Here is a 21,295-nt window from a genome sequence, read left to right as displayed (position 1 = left end):
AATTTTTGATTGATCGAATCTCGTGAAACTTGAATTTTCCAGAATTTTTCTAAAGCAGTTTTCAACGGTTTTTCATGAACAAACAACCATCATATGAACATGATAGACAAAGATTGATATAAAAACAGAATTCCATTGATGCTATAGCTTTAAAGTTCAATTTAATATACTTAATATCAAACTTAAACAATATCATAACATCAATATCAGTTTTTATCAAACAATAATTTCAATGACCATGCAGAAAATTAAATGTTTAATCTTCTAACAACATGAAATTACTATCTCTAATTAATTCCAAAATTCACAAAACATGTTATACAGGTTGGAAATTGAAAACCGCTTTGATACCATTTGATGGAAAAATACATGTTTGTATCGCATACAAAACATACGCAGCGGAAAAGTAACGGATCTACTTCATTCGCAATTGATAACATGTACCATGTAAATTTCAAAATACAAGAGCAAGAGAGTGTAACTTGGTGTGATGAAATTCAAAACCAAAGATTAGAAGTACTTGAGAACACTTTTAATCTTCACTTCAATTCCACTTGTGCCGAAGAAGTATGGTTTCTCAATCAGTTTATATGAATTTGTTCAAGAGAGAATTAGAGAGTGTCCAACACTCACATACATAACATTTCATTCTTTTTTATTTTTTTTATTTTTTAATTCTGTATGTTTCTTCCTTATAACTGATTATCTAATTGGGCTAGCCTTTTGGGCCATTCCAATTGGACTTAAGTATGTGACTTGGAGTGGGACTAAAAGGGAATAAATAAGACACTAGCGCCAATGGGCCTTGGACTTTTCTGTCAACTCTTGACAAGTTCAAAGTTACCATAAATTATATTTAATACCACTATATAAATATAATTGCACTCTAGGTCTTATTAATAAATTATATCCCAAGACTTTATTATACATGCAACCCCTTCATAAAATATTCGTAGTAATACAAAGTCATGTAGGTTGACTGCCACTTTGGAGATTACTACATCTTAATTTTTGAGTACCCAGTTTAATCCTTTAAGTTATTCATTATATATTTATGAAATTCAATTTCATAAATATATACTTTAGTAACTCTTAATTAAAGTAGTTAGGCCTAACATTTTGAATAACCAAACCCATTAAACTTATCTCAAGGGAATATTTTATATCTTTGTTAAGAGACTATGAATTCCATCTTGAGAATATATGTTCCATCAACATTAAATGTGGCTGCCCAATATATTGAGGTTTTGATCGTGACTTTAGATCCCACTCCTGATATATCAAAACAACCTACACTTCATGATCAAGTCCATTATTGTCTCAGGATTAAGAGTTGATGTAAATAGAAGTCGTGAGATTTATTATTCATTTGACAGTCGTTAGGTGAATAATAAATCTCACAGTGGTCCAGTTCAATATATCTTAACTCTTAAAACATATCAACATATCAACTAGAAGTCTCTACTTCCATGATCAAGACAAATCATCTTAGTTGATACGTTATAGTCTTCGTAGATGAAATGCCCAATTTCATCACCGACTATGAACTAAAATTCTGAGTTTACAAAGAACTTGCGATTTATATCTTCTGTGACTTTTCAGATAAATCATATACTATGCATCTCATGGATTATATGATAATGTCCAAATATTCATATTACCATTATTTTAGATAATAATAAAACAACTTTTTAAATACAACATTAAGTCATACATAATGTCATATATAGCATCATACAATAGGATTTAAGGGCACTAATCCTCACAGGTAAAGTTTTTTTAAAAATTATATACAGCTACATGAAGTCTCGCTTCGTCGTTGATTTACTGGGTTGTATGCACTGATATACTCGTTTGTATATGTTCAAATACATTGGAATTTCTCATTGATTTGTTTTTTTGCTGGTTAAGTTTTAGAGTGACTCTATTGTTCCAACACTAGATTAAAGTAGTATATCTACAGGATTTATGATCATAAACTTGAATACTTGTTTGAAGGAACAACTGGGAATCTTTAAAGGAGTGGGCACAACTACTTTGAAGTATACCCCTCTAATGTTTAGAGAAAAATATTGAACACAACACCAAATATAATTGCTTGTGATTGAAAAGCATCGTGTAGTTTTGTCTTTTAATTTGATGATAATGTTTACAACTGCTAATTTTATTTTGTTAGGTAATCCATTGATATTGTGTCCATACCATACATCCTTTCAATTGAGAAGCATGTTCTATCTTGAAATCTCCCACTCAATTAGTCTGTGTAAAGTCATTGGCCCACTGCTTATAGCCTTTCTTTCGGCCTTCATTTATTTTGGAGTATCCAATCCATACAAAAAATTGTAAATCATTAATCACTTTTTTTTCGTTAAACTCACACGTCATTACCAAAACTGCATGCAACAGTTGGTAACGCGGAGCAAGTTATAAACCCAAACACACACACACACACACACACACACCCCACCGATGTGGGACAAGCCCATGATTTTTTTTTTCGTTAAACTCACATGACATTACCAAAAATGCATGTAACAGTTGGTAACACAGAGCATGTTATAAACCCAGACACACACACACACACCCCAATGATGTGGGACAAGCCCATTCTTTTTTTTTTTTTTTTTTTCTCGTTAAACTCACATGCCATTACCAAAACTGCATGCAACAGTTGGTAATGCGGAGCAAGTTATAAACCCAAACACACACACACACACACACACCTCACCGATGTGGGACAAGCCCATATATGTTTTTTTTCGTTAAACTCACATGACATTACCAAAATAGCATATAACAGTTGGTAACACGGAGCATGTTATAAACCCAGACACACACACCCCACCGATGTGGGACAAGCCCATATTTATATATATTTTTCGTTAAACTTACATGCCATTACCAAAACTGCTTGCAACAGTTGGTAAATCATTAATCACTGGTACCTTGGTACATTGATTTGCTTGTAGGAAGTTTGTTTGTGGACTGAACTGAAGAATGGGAATCCACAATCAATAGAGTGAACTTTAGCTTAGGCAAAAATGGCTTTTAATTTTAAAAAAAACTTTACCAATATCTTTTTATTTTATATATATATATATATATATTTTTTTTTTGAAAGGAGAGACATAAAAGTAAAGTAAAATTACATATTTAGTCTTATTTTAAACAGAGGTGGGTTACAGAATCTTAACTAAGCTAATCTCAGGTGGGTAAAGTGTCAAATTTCAAATTACATGTAAATAACTTAAATTTTGGTTAAATTAAATGTGGGTAAATTGTAATTTATTCTAAAAAAGAAAAAGAAAAAGAAAAAAGAAAAAGAAAAAGAAAGAGAAAACACTTATCCAAATTTCCAAGGCTTTTAGCAATCCTCCACCGTTGGGAATTTATCATCTTGTAAATGTCAATGTGACTCACGTACATTGGAAAAAAGTGGGCGGTGGATTGGCAATGCTTTAGCGGGTCATTAGAAATCTTTAAAAAAGAGAGAGAGATATTTTGTTTCTCAAAAAAAAGAAAAAAAGAGAGAGATATTTTGAGTGCATGGGGCATCCGTTTTACGCTCCAGCTTTATTATAAAAGCTTAGGATCCAAATCCAAAAAAAAAAAAAAAAAAGCTTAGGATCCCAGTACATCAACAGTCAAAAAGCATGATTGGCGGTGCTATGGAGAAAAGTTATACAAGGTTGTAACCGTGGTCCAATGTTTCCCCAGCAGGGCCAGTATACATCATACAAATCATCAACCATGTCATACTTTGCGCTCGGTTAATTGTTATGGCTTAAAAAATAAAGATCACGATTCATTATGAATAGCAAACGTTAAGTTATACACAGTCGTATACACTCCAGATTAAAACACAATTTCAATTATAATGGTAAAAGGGTAGAATCGTGTTTGTGTTTTCGTACACAATCACAGCGTGTAACTATTTGCACAATCTGGGACTGTGAATATTGGTACTCTCCAGCCTTTTTGCTGTCTCAATCCTCAGCAGCTCTTATTTCTGGTACAGCATAAACCAACTGAAAGTTTCAAACTGAATTTCATTGAAAATGAGGACAGTCCAGTCTTTCCACTAAGAAAGTTCTTTTCTTTTCTTTTTCTTGGTGGGCCAGATGTTTGAAACTTCTTCACTTAGAATAGTTCTATTAAAAATGACAAATATAAGTTGTAAAGTAGTAGAAAGAGATGAAAGAAACAGCATTATTAGTGATCATGATGAACATGATTGTTAAATAAACAATTATTTTTGCTCCTGCAGTGGTACATATTACTATTAAAGATTCTTAAACCTTAATCTTGGTCTAACTAATAAAGCAATGCTGCAATTATTTAAATGTAGCAGCAGTAAGTAACAGTACAAATGTAAAAATGGTACCTTGCTTGGCCCAAGATCTTAAATCCTTACAGCCAAAAAAAAAAAAAAAAAAAAAGATCTTAAATCCTTGATTCTCATTGTTTTATTCTCATCAAAGTTTTATTCCTAGACTTTTCACAATTAGTGAAAAAAAAAAAAAAAAGAAGAAGAGAGAGAGAGAGAGAAAGGCCCATGATAATTTGCCACGATTTAATGGCAATTCTATTATCTTCCATTGACTTGCATTTGATCTTTTATTGCATCCCTTCTCATGCCAGACTGAAGCCACTAAATAAATTGAAAATTCCGAATTTTATGAGCACTTTGATCAATATAATTAGTCAACGCTTTCTTCACTAAACAAATGATCACAAAAAAATGCTCTCAAGTCTTTTACTTGGGGAGAAGTGAAATTAAGATAGATGTTTGATTCAAATATACTTATTATGTGAACTGTTTTTTTTTTGGTCAAGATTTATGAAAAGGGATTATCTTAATTTTCTTAATATTAAAGATAAAGAAAAGCCATTCTTTCACAATATATATAAATAAATAAAGAAAGCCATGTTATTATCTCTAATCTAGATTATAAAAGAGAGAAAAAAAAAAAAAACCAAAAAATTTATAGTCAATAATCAAACCATATATAGAGGATGACTTTATAGATTTCATGACTTATAAGTTATAATCAAAGTCAACAGTCCATTTCTTCTTTGTTAGAATATAAGTTAAGTTTTAACTTTTAACCACATAAATCTTGGGTAAAGAAAAAAACAAAAGAGAAAAACCATAACATCATTGGAAATATAAATAAAACAATAAAGAATTTTATTCACCAAACACTAGTTTGCTAATACAAACAAACTCTCTGATTTAGACCAATTACTATATTCACTCCAAAAAAAAAACACTCAAAAAGACTTTAGCATAGTTGTCTTGATTCTTAAAGTAAACAAGGGGGCAACTTGGGTAAATTACGGGGCATAAGCAAGGACTTCTCTCCCGCTCACCAAAATGGTCTGTCTGTCCCAGCTTTTATATAATCTTCTTCAAAACCCTAAAAGCCAAAACTGAATAACAAAACCCAACAGACACAAAGATCAGGCAGCCTTTCTTCACCTCCCAAAAAAAAAAAAAAAAAAACTCTTTTTTTAAATTTCAATGCCCATTTTGGGATTTTCAAACACTTTCTGAACCTTAAGTTTTCGAGGGAAATAAGGTTTCTCCCACTACTACTGTCTACTTGGGTTTTATCTTCTTCACCAGTAAGTATTCTTTGTTGCTAAAGTTCATTTCTTTTTTGTTTTTTTGAACTAATAATAAGCAGTGTTAATGAGTTTAAGCTAAGTTGTCAGTTCATTTTTGGTGGTTTCAGCTTTTGGGTGTGTGTTTGGTTGTTGAGAAAATGAAGGAAAATAATAGTGGTTGTTAAAGGGATAGACTTTTGAACTCAGTTGGGTATTTGGGTCCCAAATACAACTACTTGGGTTAGTTAAGTTGTTAAATTTTCAATCTTGAGTTTGTGGGTATGGAGAGAATTGAATGCACAAGATTCAAGACTCTGTTTTGGTTTTTGTTTTCCCCAAATTTCTCAGTAACTAAAGAGACCCTTTTGTGATTTGACTCATATTTTACAAGAATTATAGGTACCCATTATATTGCAGAATAAGAAAATGCGATTTATTCCCATAAAAAAAAGAAAAAGAAAAAAGAAAATGTGATTTACAGTTCTTTCTGAATATGTTCATTATAGTTTTGTTCTTTATTGTTTTCTTTATATTTGCAGTTTTGCAGGTCTGGTATGGAATCTCATAAGTGATTAAGCTGTAAATAGGCTTTTTGGTATATTATGGAGGACGGAAGGGATATGGATGCTAGTGTGGCTCTGTGCCGTGATGGGTTGGGGCAGCATGTTGATAACTCTCAAGTAAGTGAGATATCGGGTGATGAGATCGTTGAGATAATGGACTCATATTTTCAAGATATCAATGATCGGTTGACTATTTCTAGGATGGTGAGTGACTCTCTCATAAAGGGCACGGTTGATGCAGTTGAACAAGAAGCAGATGAGAAAATTGCCCAGAAAGAGTTGGAGGTGAAAAAATTGAAGCATATGCTACATCTTAACCATGTGGGTGCAGATGAAAATGAATCTTTGGGATCTGCTTTGACACACCATGAGTCCAAAAGCACAAGTCACCACAGGATGTATTGCAACTGTCCAGATGCTTTTGTAGAGCACGATAGAGTGAAAGAATCTTTGGGGAGCCTTAGAAATGTGGCTAAAGAGCAGTTCAAGAAGCTCAAGAAGGCAATTGACGGCATAAGAGGGTGTAGTTCTATTAGGAAGATTAATTCTGGTTCTGAGCTGCTGGGATTGGGTGGTATTCTTCCGGAGAAGGCATCCGGATGGATTGATGTGGATGAAATGCTTGAAAGTCTAAATGCTACTTTTGACATGGTTCATGAACAAGTGGAAGATATGTTTGGGTTGTCTAGGGAATCATTCTGTTCATGGCAACAAGAGCAAGAGTTTAAAGCAGAAATTGAAGGTATGGTAATTAAGAATTGCATTTGGAGTCTTCAAGAAGGGTTTGAAGAAAGACTTTGGGATCAAAATGTGCAATTTGGTGGTAATGAAAATGTGAATTGGCTTGAAAAGATTAATGATATCTCAAGTTTACGGCAGGAATTGGATGCCATTTCAAAATCACTGTCTATTCATGAAAGTCGGCCACTAACTTCTCTGGGGTCCATAGAGATTAGTGGGGAGTGGAGTAATGATAAAAAGGCTGATCATTTCCGCAGCAAAAGCTTAAGCAATAGTGTTTCATCGTCCACTTTGATTTGGGAAGGAAATGGCAAACATGAAGATTCAAATAGTAATATCCCAGAAAATTCAGATCCTGTCAAACTAAAGCAAATGTCAAAAGATGAATTGATCACTGAGATGACCAACATGAGGAGAAATCATGAGTCTAAAGTGCAAGAGATAACTGAAAAAAATTTTAGACTGATGCGGGAAATATTGTGTATGAAGGAAAGGGGATCTGCTTCACCGTTGAAGAAGGATAATGAGCTTGACATATTAAAGAGAAAAATTCCCCATTTCATTTCAAAGTTGGATGGAATTCTTGTGGAAAATAAGATGCTATGTGCATTTAGTGAAAATGCTGAAAATCTTGGCAGTTTGAAGGACAGACTGGAATCCCTTCTTTCAGAAAATCACCAGCTTAGAGACTTGCTTGCAGATAAGAAAAAGGAAGTCACATGCCTTTTAGCACAAGTTTCTGATGCTGCAGATAAACTGTCTCAGCGCCAACTAATGGAGGCAAAGTTATTGTATGCTATAGAAGATGCACAAATTAAAGCTTTAATTTGTGAAGATGTTTATAAATGTGTTCTCAGGGAGTTAATTGGCCAAATTAAATGTGTCACCGAGGAGTCAGATTTGAAGTGTAACATCGTGCGAGAAATTTATGAAATTATATTAAATGAAGCTGCTTATCTTGCTAAACCTAGAAGCAACTCCAATATTGAAGATTCTGATATAGAGTCCATTACCATGCAATGGCTGTGTGGGATTATATTTGAAGAAGCCCTGAAAGATGCTGAAGAGAAAGTCAGTAACTTGAACATGAAATATACTGATGAAAATAAAATTCGAGTTACTCTGGAAATGGAGGCACTGCAAAGAGAAGAAGTCTTAAGATTGGAGCTTGTGGATAAGAAAAAACTAAAGCAAGGGATGCGCTCACTGGAAGAATCGATTGAAGAAAAGGAGAAGTTAGTGCAGGAAACAACAGTTGCATTGGCAAATGAGAAAGTGCAATCTGAGTTAGCTTGTCAAGAGCTTGATAATTTACGGAATCAAAAGATTAAGGCATTAGAGCAAATTGAAACATATAAGGCGGAGATATGTGAGTTAAATCAGAAGCTTGAACTAAGAATGAAAGAGTTGACGGAAGTTGATGAAGAGAGAAGAATGATTCATGCTTTTGCCCAAGAGAAGCAGAATGCGTTGTCATTGGTCAACAATAAAGAGAGGGAGCATCAGAAGCAAATGGAATTATTAGTTGCTCTTGCACAGGGATTGTCAAATGCGGTTGCTGGGTTTGAACGTAAAGTAACAGAAAATATATCAAATATAAGTTTGAGGTAATAATTGTTAACTCTTTAAACTTTATTTTATATATATATATATATATATTAGAAACTTTGAGCTAATAGTGAATATTGTGTATGTTATTTTGTGCTCTGGCATGATTATTGTGACTTTTTTTTGATAGATAACGAAAAATTTTATTAAGAAAAAAAATAGCCGACCCTAATTTTTTTTTTCTTGATAAAATTAAAAAAATTTATTGTGATTAAGGATGTCTGGTTAAATTTATTAGATATCTGTGTCTTATAACATAAAAACCCACATATGCATGTGTATATGATCTATTAAATGATGATTATAGTTCTTTAAGTGGCTGAAAGAGGTAGGACTGGAGAGACAAATATTAAGTATACAACCAATCTGCTTCATGTTGATATATGACTAAGATTTACATAAACTGAGAATTGAAGAATCCCGTTTGGCTGGAAGATTAGAACTTATCTAGATTCTAGAATATGCCCTTTATTTGGATAGCATTATATATGCTTTATATGTTTTTATTTTTTTCCCTCATCATCATTATCTGTAAGTTTTAAGTGAATTTTAGATTGAGGTTATTTACTTGAAAGTCACTTTAGACAATGTGCATTTCTTTTCAGGTTGGAAAATTTGAGTTCTGAATCGCGTTTGCTTATCCCAAATGCTAATGTACTTCGAAGAACAGGGTTGTCATACAAGCAGGCGCTTGAAAGGAAATGTTCTGACCTTGAAAAGGCTGAATCTGAGGTATGTAGATAAGAAATTTTGCAGTAGTTGTAGGTGATGCATATTGTTGCATTTCAGCCTGATCTTATGGTCTTATAATCTAGTCCATGCTAGGGTATTATGTATTTACTTGTAAATGGAATTGAATATGACACATCTTCAGCTACCCAAAAAAAATGCTTGTCTGGTGATACATTGGTAACAGAACTTAACAGTATTAGTAAATAGAGGACCATCCTCTTTCACTGCATAGAGGACCATGCAATGAGATGGTTTAACAATGCTATATTTTATGATTTTAAGTCTCTTAGTGACTATTTTACCATCACTGAGCTGTTAAGGTATTTTTCTTAGTCTCTAATTCTTAATGGTTGTGTCATGTTGGGCTAGGAATATTTGCTACAGTAAAAAACAGACTGTCAAGAGTCGCTAATTTTACCAATGATTGGATTTATAGAGATGCAAACAAAACTAGGACGAAAAAGTTGGATCTGCTCATCATTGGCATCTCTTAATCATCTTTGAAAAATTAGAGAGAAAATTATATGCATGACTTGTTTAGGATCTACCTTCAAGCTTCATTGTACATTATTTGGAATAAAATATCTGAGCTACCTCTTGTGGTTGGTGATATGTCTGTTTACCATTTCTCCAATACCAGAAAGTATTATTTTATTTTATTTTTTAAAATTTTTTTTTTATTTTTTTTTTCTGATTAGCTGGAAAAAATGGTGCACATCCTGACAATAAATTTTAGAATTCTGTTAAATTGGGAAATTAATTATTATATCAAATCTTATCGGAGATACATTTTCGCTGTTAGGAAAAATAAACAGAGGATGTTGTTAAGAATTATTAATTGCATCTGTAGTTTTTATATATAATTCAGGATTTGGCCTTTTATTTTATTTCTGTAGCAATTTTATTGGATTTTATTTTTGAATTTCAGGTTGATCTTTTGGGTGATGAAGTTGATGCTCTTCTAAGCCTTCTTGAAAAAATATACATCGCACTTGATCATTATTCACCAATATTGCAGCATTATCCAGGAGTAAGATTCTTTTCCTTCCATTGGTTGCATTCCTTTTATGTTTTGGTTAGTCCTTGGCATCGAAGATTTGTTGTGTGGAATCAATAAATTTTTTAACATTCATTATTGTTACTTAACAATCATCCATATTGTGGAATCAACGAATTTTCTAACATCAATTATTTTTTCTTAACAATCATTTTTGGCAGCCTTCTTCATGTCTTTTTTTAGTATTGCTTAAAACTTTGTCAAGTTTTTTTGCTTTCTGACATCAATTAGTCTTTTCATACCTGAAAGGCAGAAACAATCCATGTGTTTTGTAGACATTCCTTGTCATACTTTGGAATTATAAAGATTGCACCTTTCCACATGTTGTGCAACTTTGAATTACTGAAATTTGTTGTCTGTGATCACTTTTAAAATTGGAAAAAAAAGGTTGACATTGCTAAAAGGGCAATAAAATTGTTTTGGATTGAACACACTCATATCAAGAAGGCCAAATTTAAAAAATATGCTTTCTTAAAGGAGTTAATTATGATTATTGTGGTTATCAATCAACAATTCTATCTGTACCATTAATTTGTATATACTAATCTTTTTATTTTATAGAAACATCAGTCTAACTATCCAGCTTTTCCCTTGTTGCAGATTATTGAAATCTTGAAGCTGGTAAAAAGAGAATTGAGTGGAGAATCTACTAGACCAGTTTGATTTTTCTTTCATTAGGTACAGTTGACCAATTTGTGGTGTCATTTCCTAGTTTGTCATATTAATGCAACATGACTGACATATTACTTTGGCTTTTGTGTATGTCTATAAAGATTTTTGCTTTGCATTATTTTTTGAAATAAATTATTACATTTTTTACTTGACTTGATAATATTAGTTAATTTCTTTGCTGTTTGTTTTTTCTTAACAGGTGCAAGGCTACAAATTTTGGTTTCTATTGCTGCATGTTTGGTTATTGCAGCATCTTCTGGGAGTCATTGCCGAGCATCCATTGCCTTTATTAAAATAGCCAAACAATAGAAGAACATACCGGTATATTTGAGCTTTAAAAGATATTCCTCTATTTGAGGTTTTTTTGGGTCACTAAAGAAGGATTTTTGAAGAAGATACATAGCTTATATATATATACGAGAGTAGCCAAATAGTTACAATTGTATGGGCATGGCAACTTGGAGGGTTTTGTGGCACAGAATTGTCAAATTTTTCTTTTTGTCCTTTGAGCAATAGGCAGTTCCCTAGTCTCCAGTAAATCAGAGAGGAATTTTTTCTTTTCTTTTCTTATTCACTTTCCCACTGCTTTATATGGGTCCATAGCTCCTAATGTATATGCGTTTATAAAAAGTAGTTTTTAGTTTTACAAGGTATATTTAAAATCCTCTCACTATGCGAGGTAAGCATTTTGTTGGTTTTTGTTCTCACATACTTCAGAGTAAGAAGCGAAAGTTATTCATGTGGGTTTTGTTGGGGAGAAGCTTGGTGGATAACAAAAAGTGAAATATGTAGAGCCAAAACACAATCTTGGTTCCTGAATTATGTGTTAGATTTCATGCTTGCAATATTGATTATTTTAATTTAGTCCTTAGTGTGATTCTTATTTACCTTTCTATCAAGTAATAATAGAGACTTTCTTTTGACATGATAGAGCAACATTCTTTCATTGGATCCACCATTGACATCATTATGTAGCGATCACAAGAGGCCATGTCAATAGTTGTGAAAAATGTTGTATTCCCCACATTTTACCTTACCATCACTGGCAAATAGCAATTACTGATGTGGTAGACATTTTTTTTTTTTTTTTGTCTTTAGAATGCTCACATGTTGATTTTTTAAAATTAAAAGTTGAAGGACGACACTTATTTTGGACTTGTATACCGAGCATGGTTGTGACGTTAGAAATCGTCATTTGTAAAGTAGTAATAGGGGGCTAAAGGGTAACCTGTTGACATGTTTAAAATTTCGAGGACTTATTTCTGGGGATATAAGGTAGATATAGATAATTAAAAAAAAAAAAAAAAAAAAACTTGTTCATAAAGTATGGAATAATCAAGGATCTGGTTTAGGAATTCTGGTAGGTCCTCTTTCCATCTATAATCCTCATTTGTCTGGTTTGCATAAAATACTAATTTCCTTGTCACTTTGTTGTTTGCCTTGCTTCTATGCTGGATTTTCCATCTTCCACATTGATGCTCCAAGCGAAAACAACTCAAGGGATTATAGGATTTTGGCTCTTTATGATGAGTCTTGACCAATAAATATAATCTGGTGCAGGAGTTCAGAATTTTGGTGCTCTAAAATAGAAGGAAAAAAGGTTATGGAGTATGGAACTGCTTGTCCTTTATATATGTGGTAGATAAGATAACCTACCTTCAGAATTTGGGCTTTGTAAACTACCTAGCATTATAATCTCACTCTCAATTCCCAATGACTCAATATTAGAATGATGAATTAGATTGATGCTGGACTTTCTTCAACATCGGATACTCTGCAATTAATCGCAGTACTTCTTTTTGGATTAAATCAAATTATCCAATTTCTCCTCATTTCTCCTGTGAGAGAGGTAACTAAACCCACAATTAAACACACACCAGGGAATATACCCAGTCGATGACTTTTGGAAACTGGGACAACGATAAATGCAGAAGCAATAAAACAATGTCTCACAAGTTCTAAACTGCTAAATATTTGCTATTCATTCATTTATTTATTTTTTATTTTCTACTATTCTATGGTAAAAGCAAGTTTTCCTTATAAAGGCAGCAAACTGTAGCTGTGTGGGTGGTGCACATTTGATGAATGTGTATTGAGAAGGGCTAAATGCAGAACATGGTTTGGTACAATGCTGCCACTTAGAATTAATTATAAAGAATATACAAAGGTTTTACTGTATTGTCCATGTTCAAGTGTAGTTTTATTGTGGGCATCAACTTTTCCTTCTGGTTATCAACACCATTGGTCAAGCTTACAAGAATTCAGAGTCTTGACACAACTTCAATATTTTAAGTTCACGCACACAGGTTCTATTATATCAGAGTTAGACTTCATAGAAGTTCTTTTTTGGGGGGATTAGAAAGTTCCACTTTGCAGAAGAGAATCACATTCAAATTCCAGTCCTTCCAAGTCTGACCATGCATCCCAAGACAAATATTCTGTCAAACTCCAAGACATTTTAAGATAATTTTCTGTATTGAACTAATAGAATATTAACAAATTTTGTCTTCTTCTTTCACATTTTAATGAGATAGGTTCGATACTTTTGTTGATATGCTTTAAAATGACCCAAATTTACAGTCTTCCCATTTAAGTTCAGCACTTAAAAAGAATCCAAGAAACTTTTACAAAATTTTCACTCAAATCTTTTAAGTTGTTGACATTGAGCAAAATATGGAAACCAGAACTCAAATTCCTCATCAACTATCTACCATCATCAAAAACATGTTTATTTAGCAAAAATTTACAAATTCAGAATCAATCCATTTTCCCAACTACAATTGGTGTTTAAATTTCTGCCCCAAACAACTAACAAGCAGTGTGTGCTACTACCAACAAAACTAAATAAATCCCACAACATCAAATCAGTAAACAGAACAGAAATTTACATCTAATCTATCATTATTCAACCTTTGCACCTTCTTAACCTTTGCGTGGGAGCTTTGGACACTACAAGAGTAGGAAAATTGAGCCTCAAACCTTTCACTCCATCTCCTATGAAGATTCTGATTGATTCCACAGTTCAGCTATCAGACTCTACAAAGATCCGAGCTTCAGTCATCTTCTTGTCCTTACGGTCTACTTTGGATGAAAACATTGCCTTCAATTTATTAATATCCTCTCCTATACCCTTCAGCTTCTCCTCCTCAGATTGCTCGAGATGACATTTGAATTCTGTCAGCACCACATTCATTAAGTCCTCTGATTTGGGAAGAAGTGGATAACTCATAAAAGATTCCAAATTCAGAGCTAGCGACAACCGAGTAGACCTAGAGCTTGGTCGAGGAATTCATCAAATAGGTCATCAGTATGGCTTTTTCTGTTCAAGCTTTCCTTCTGATTGCTTTCATCTAGTTGTGTTTGCTCCATACCAGCCCACTTTCCTTTTGTTGGTTCATCAATTTTTGCCATATTCAGTAGATTGAGAGTCTTCTTAATCACCAGGGAATTCTCATCTTCAATACAGCAGCCTTTGAGTGAAGATTTGAAAAGTTCAATCTTTTCCGCCCATTGTTCTTGCCCCAACATCATAAACACGAAATCAACGATCAAACAAGACAGCTCAATCCCAACTTTAACTGCTTGAACCCTTAGTGCATTCATAACTCCCAAGTTCTTTATCAGATTCATTACACTCTTTTATGTACTCCATCAAACTCTTCTTTCCACTGTCTCGTTCTTTCTTGAGTCCTTCAAATTTACTCAGTTTTTGCTCTTCTAAATCTGAAGCCTCACAACCTTCTTCTTTCTTGAATGTTACACCACTAGTACTTGCACCAGCTAAAGCCTCACCACCTTCTTCTTTCTTGAATGTTACACCACTAATACTTGCAGCAGCTATTGTTATGCCTAAAGCTTGTTCCAATCTTTTAACCTCATGTTCGAGTTTATCATCTTGATCTTGTGATGAATAGGACCCCATCATCTCTCCCAAGGCCTTCATCACCTTATCAAAAAACCGCATCCTTGCTGCATCACTGCGTAGTCCTGCAGTGTTGAAACCTTCATAATCTCCAAGACAAATATCCCTGATAAGCTCCGTTATATTGTTAAGCTCATTCTCAGTCTCCATGAATCTGACAAGATCTTCTAATCAAAAGTTAGACTTTGTTAGCCTGTCAACAACCTCTTCAAAGTCTTCTATATTCTTCTGCAGTGACTGAAGGTGCATGATCTTTTCGCTAGTCTTTGCATCCAATGTTTCCAAGTAATGAAACAACTTTTTAACTCTGGCAAAGTCAAGATCAACCGTGTCTTGATCTTGGTTAGCCATTGATATCTATCTCTACAAAAGCTTTTGACTTGAGATGGAGAAAGGGTTTGTTTGGGAAATCTTGACAGCTTTTGAGAGAGACAGAGAAAGCCAAGATAAAAGGATTTTATAGGGAATGGTTGTTTCAGTTATTTTCAGTTATGAGTGAGAGATTGCATCACCTGCATGTGATATTTTATTTGGTGCACTTAGGGTTTGCTAGAGAGAGAATTGTATGTATATCAATCAGATTGTAAATGAACTTATGATATTTTTGGTGTAGAAAAATATTTTTGGTGACTCTAGTAGAGGATAAATTCTAAACTATATAGATTTTATTCTTTTTATTTTTTTTATTTATATAAAGTTAATAATTTTTTTTTTGGTTGCATTGATAACTTAATTTCATGCAGCAACTCAGTCTCCTGTAAAGTAACAGGTGACTAATAGAATTAACCATGTGCAAAATGGAGTTAACCATGTGACTAATAGAACTAACAATGTGCAAAATGTGAAAAATGTGCAAAATTGATCAAGTTACATATCAGATTAGGAGATTAGTTACGTTAAAGGTTTTTATTATGGTTTAGTTAGGTGACTTGTTTTTGTATGTAATTGTATCTCTCTACGCTGCTCTATAAATTGCAGTGCCTGTTATACCAATCACAATAAGCCATTTCAGTATTTATGAAAAATGTTGTGTCCCTTGACTTATTACCCTATCATCACTAGCAAATAGCAAATACTGATGTGGTAGACATTTTCTATGTCTTTATAATGCTCACATGTTGATTTTCCAAAACTAAAATTTAAAGGATCACAATATTTTTGAAGGACTTGGTTACAAAATAAAGTTGTCACATTAGAAATTGTCATTTGTTAAGTTACCACATGGGGACTAAGGGATAACACATTGAGATTTTTAAAAAATTTCAAGGATTCTTTTTTTAATTAAAAGGTAGATATATATTTATTTATTGAGTGTGGAATACATCAGAGGCAAGGATCTGGTTTAGGACTTCTGGTCCTTCCTTTCTCCATATACAATCCTGATTTGTCTGCTTTGCATACAATATTAATTTCCTTGCCCCTTTGTTGTTTGCTGTGCTTGCATGCAGGGTTTTCCACCTTCTGCATTGTGCTTTGATCTTTTTGCATCCTCTGCCAGATATCCCATTTTTATTTTCGAGTACAACTTATTCTAATAAATAGTACAACTACAATTGGCTGACCTCTGTGTATTTAAGGAAGTAGTTTATGGCCTACTGCTTCAGTTTACCTGGCTGTGGCTTTTTTCATGCCTCAATTGAATTCTATTGCAACCAACATGAAGAGTTCCAGCTCCATATCTTTAGCGGTTTTTAAGCACGTCCCATATCAATGACCTGAAACTCTGTTGCTGCCCCTTGATCATTATAATGAAGTCTTGACCTCTAAATATCATATGGTGTAGGAGTTCAGAATTTTGGTGCTCTAAAATAGAGGGGAAAAGGGTATGGAATATGGACCTTGTTTATCCTTTATACATGTGTGGTAGATAACCATGTCTTACCTCCAAATTTTTGGCTTTGTAAACTACCTAGCATTGTAGTCTCACCCTCAATTCCCAATGTCAATATTAGAACAATGTACTAGATTGATGCTGGATTTCAACATGGTAGGCACTCTTCAATTGCAATACTTCGTTTTGGATTAAATCAAATTATCTAACATCTCTCTCATTTCTCTGTGAGAAGTTTAGCTATACCCACATTTAAATACACACTGTGGAATACTGAGTTGATGACTTTGACAAACTGGGACAAGGATAACTGCATTGGGAATTAAACAATGTCTTACAACTCACAAGTTCTAAGCTGCTAACTATTTGTTGTTATTTTCTATTATTTTACAGTAAAAGCAAGTTATCCTTCCATAAAGAGAACCTCGAGGAATCTAGAGATAAGTAAAGGAAGACGTCGTTCAAACTGAAACTCTCTACCATTGTGCATGATGAAGTAATGGCTTATAAAGACAACAACCTGCAGCTGTGTGGATGGTGTACATTTGAGAAATTTGTTATTAGAAAGGCTAAATGCAGAACACGGTTTGGTACAATACTGCTCCTTAGAATTCATTAAAAAGAAGATGCAGAGGTTTTACTGTATTGTCCATGTGAAATGCTGCTTTCAATGTGTAGTTTGACTGCGGGCATGTACTTTTCCTACTGGTTATCAACACCATTGGTCAAGCTTACAAGAGTCTGACACAATTTTGATATATTGGGTCATCCACACAGGTTCCATTATATCAGACTTAGGCTTCATAAAAGTTCCACTTAGCAGAAGAGAAGCCAATTAAAATTCCAGTCCTTCCCAGGCTGACCACGCATACCAAATATTCTGTCAAACTCAAAGACATTTTACAACAATTTTTTGAATTGAACTAATAGAATATTAACCAAATTCTGTCTTTTTATTTCACATTTTTAAATATGAGATAGGTTTGATAATTTATTAATTTTGTTAATATGCTTTAAAATGACCCAAATTTACAAACAATCTTCCAATTTAAGCTCAGCACTTAAAAGGAATCCAAGAAAAACACATGCCACGCGAACATCATATTCCTCCACCACTTTTTAAGATGGTCGTCAGTGTATGGAGGCACCATCACAAGTAAATAGATTAAGCAACCCAATAATTTTTCACTTAATAAAAAGAAATAAACCATTGAAGCCATGTTGGACGTGTCTCAAATATTTTATACTAGTTCCATCTTCTGTATCTTATTAAATTGGAAAAGAAATGTCGGAAAAATTATTCATGATTAACTTTGATAAGATAATAATTATGATTAATAAAAGAGTTTCTCAATATCTTTCTGCAAGGCATACATACAAAAGATTCAGAGACAATAACAATATTCTTCAAAAAATTGTTTATTTGGCAAAAGCTTACACATTCAATCCATTTTCCCCAAGTACAAGTGGTGTTTAAATCTCTGCGCCAAAAAACTAACAAGCGGTGTGTACTACTACCAACAAAACTAAAGAAATCCCACAACATGGATCAAATCTGTAAACAGAACAGAAATTTATATCTAATCTATCATTATTCAACCTTTGCACCTTCTTAACCTTTGTGTGGGAGCTTTGGACACTACAAGATCCTTTAAATTGAGCTTCAAACCTTTTACTCCTTGTATGAAGATTCTGATTGATTCCACAGTTCAGCTATCATAGACTCTACAACAATCCAAGTCTCAGTCATCTTCTCGTCCTTACGCTCTTGTTTGGATGAAACCATTACCTTCAGTTTATTAATATCCTCCCCTATACGCTTCAGCTTCTCCTCATATTTCTTGAGATCACATATGAAGTCGGACAGTGCCACATTCATTAAGTTCTGTGATTTGGGAGGAAGTGGATGACTCATAATAGATTCCAAACGCAGAGATATCACAATGAAATGAGGTTGGAGTAGATCTAGAGCTTTCTCAAGGTATTTATCAAATAGCTCATCAATTGGGCTTCTTCTGTTCAAGCTTTCCTTCTGAGTGCTTTCATCTAGTTATGTTTGCTCCATACCAGCCCACTTTCCTTTCATTGGTTCTTCAATTTTGGCCTTTTCCAGTAGTGACAATCTTGTTAATCACCATGGAATTAACATTTTTCATACTGACACCTTTGAGTTCAGACTTGAAACTTTCAATCTTTTCTGCCCATTGTTCTTTCCCTGACATCAGAAACATGAAATCAACGATCAAACGAGACAGCATAATCCCAACTTCATTTGCTTGAACTTCTATCACATTCAGAACCCCAAATTCCTTATCAGATTCTTTAGACTCTTTTATGCACTCCATCGAACTCTTCTTTCCAGTTCCACCAACTCGTTCTTTCTTGAATCCTTCTTCACTTTTACCTCTTTGATCTGAAGCCTCGCCACCTTCTTCTTTCTTGAATGTTACACCACTACGTGCTGCAGCTATCATCATGCTGGAATCTTGTTCCAATCTTTTAGCCTCCTGTTCGAGTTTATCACCTTGATCATCCGTTAAGTCAGACCCCATCATCTCTCCGAAGGCCTTTATCACCTTACCTAAGTACTGCCTTCTTGCTGCATCACTGAAACTCTTCAATAAATTTGGAACCTCATTCACGATGTGCATCGAGTCTAGCAGTTTCTCCTGCTGGAAAAAAAAGGCTTTGTTATCAAGTCAGTGAGCCACTTTGTCAAGAGTTGTGTACTCTCCTGCAGTGACTCAAGATACATGATATTTTTGCCAGTCTCTGCATGCAATGCATAAATGCAACGATACATCTTGGCAATGGCGGGGTGAAGATCAACCATGTCTTGATCTTGGTTAGCCATTGATATCTCTACAAAAAGCTTTTGAGAGAGAGAGAAAGTGTTTCTTGTGAGTTTTTGAGAGAGCCTGAACTCCAAAATAAGGATTATAATATATATATAGGGAATGGTTGTTTCAGTTATTTTCAGTTATGAGTGAAATGGCATCACCTGCGGGTGATATATTATTTGGTGCACTTTGGGTTCATTCATCATGGACCATGTAAAGCACTTGTGAAGCAGAACATCAAGAGTGCAAGTCTCCTGTTAGTAAATAGTAATAGCCCTGTAAAGTCCCATGTGATTAATAGAATTAACCATGTGCAAAATATAATTAGTCATATGAAAAATATAATTAGTACACGTGGGTCAGTTACACATCAAATTAGGAGATTAGTTACATCCTGGACTCAATTTTGGTCCATCCAAGTGCATTTTGCCCTTTTCGATCCGGTTGGCTAAATTCGATTCAATGTGGTGATTTTGGCTACAATATGTAACAAAACATTAATTTTGTTTTCTACTAGATAGTGTGTGGGTGTTTTGTATGGGCTGCCAACATTATCTTGTTAAAAGATAGTAATTTGACTTTTTTTTTTCCCTCTCCCCGTTGAGAGAATAGTTGATATTTTGTGTAGCGATTACATACTATTCCCTCTCACATAGAGAGGGATGTTATATACAACCGTTACATAAAATAATAATCGATTGGGACAAGGAAGAGGAAGGCAAGGAAAATGGTATTCTCTAAGGAAAATTGTAATCTCTTTTGGCAACCTTTAAATGCTAATGATCACTCCCCACTTCCCTTCTGACTCCAAAACCTTGACATGGCAAGGGTGTTCAAATAATATATGATATCAATAATCAATTCAAAGAGATCTGGCAATCAAACTACCTATGACGATAAGTTGTACTTGAAAATGAACTTTTTTTTTTTTTTTTTTTTTTTTTTTTTTTCTGCACAATGCAGCTCAACTAAACTTTCAACCCAACTAATTGAAGTTGGCTGTATAGAACTATAGATCCACTTACATCAGTTTAAAGCCTTGTTGAGAACTTGAGATTCATATTCATAAGATCATAAGATGTTCAAAACCAATTCTATTTGTAAGGAGTCATATGTTAATCCAATGAATGAACTAAACAGGACAAGTCACAAGTGGTCTTAATGGTCAATATTGCATTATTAACTTCCATCGCAGGCAGCTGATTAAGTAGATCTTTTTTTAGTATGTGGTGAGTAAATTGAATGTTATGATAAAGTACTCGGAGATTGCACAAATACAAGCCTATGCCCCCACGAATACATATTGTCAGTAATTGTTAGTTTGTTTAGACCTTTGTAAACCAAATAGTTTAACCTAATTAATTAATCAATCAAATTGTTACTTAGATTTATTATTCAGATTTAGTTTATACAAAAACAATCGTATCACTAGGTGCAGAAAAGTACTGAAGACAGCTATATAATGACATAGGAAAACCAATGAAACCAACAATTCAAGCAAGGTAAAAAATCTGGGGAGGATTTAACCTAAACTATCCTCAAGGAAACAAACTCACTATCATAGGATGAAAGTTTTACAATAGATTTTCTCCTAAATTTAAAACTACTTCTTGTAGTACTTACTCATGTGACCACATACAACTCCGAATTCACGGGCTCTTCTATCTGAATTTGCTGAACACAAACACCCCCATTTGTGACTCTGAGATCCCCCTCAAA

At 33.8% G+C, this 21,295-nt stretch overlaps 1 protein-coding gene across 2 annotated transcripts; it reads left to right on the top strand.

Annotated features, from left to right (window-relative positions):
* Positions 1 to 5,316: 5,316 nt before the first annotated feature.
* Positions 5,317 to 11,854, top strand: LOC126726684 (WPP domain-associated protein). 2 transcript variants are annotated; one of them, XM_050432009.1, is made up of 6 exons: positions 5,317 to 5,628; positions 6,158 to 8,521; positions 9,128 to 9,254; positions 10,183 to 10,284; positions 10,912 to 10,989; positions 11,183 to 11,854. In XM_050432009.1, exons 2-5 carry the CDS (start codon positions 6,213 to 6,215, stop codon positions 10,972 to 10,974), a joined length of 2,601 nt encoding a protein of 866 aa, XP_050287966.1. In that variant the 5' UTR covers positions 5,317 to 5,628; positions 6,158 to 6,212; the 3' UTR covers positions 10,975 to 10,989; positions 11,183 to 11,854. The 2 variants fall into 2 exon arrangements, with proteins under 2 accessions (XP_050287966.1, XP_050287965.1); XM_050432008.1 differs by having other exon boundaries at positions 6,150 to 8,521.
* Positions 11,855 to 21,295: the final 9,441 nt, after the last annotated feature.

This window comes from Quercus robur, chromosome 5 (assembly GCF_932294415.1).
Source record: "Quercus robur chromosome 5, dhQueRobu3.1, whole genome shotgun sequence".
Lineage (NCBI taxonomy): Eukaryota > Viridiplantae > Streptophyta > Magnoliopsida > Fagales > Fagaceae > Quercus > Quercus robur.
This window is presented reverse-complemented; position numbering and strand designations above follow the sequence as displayed.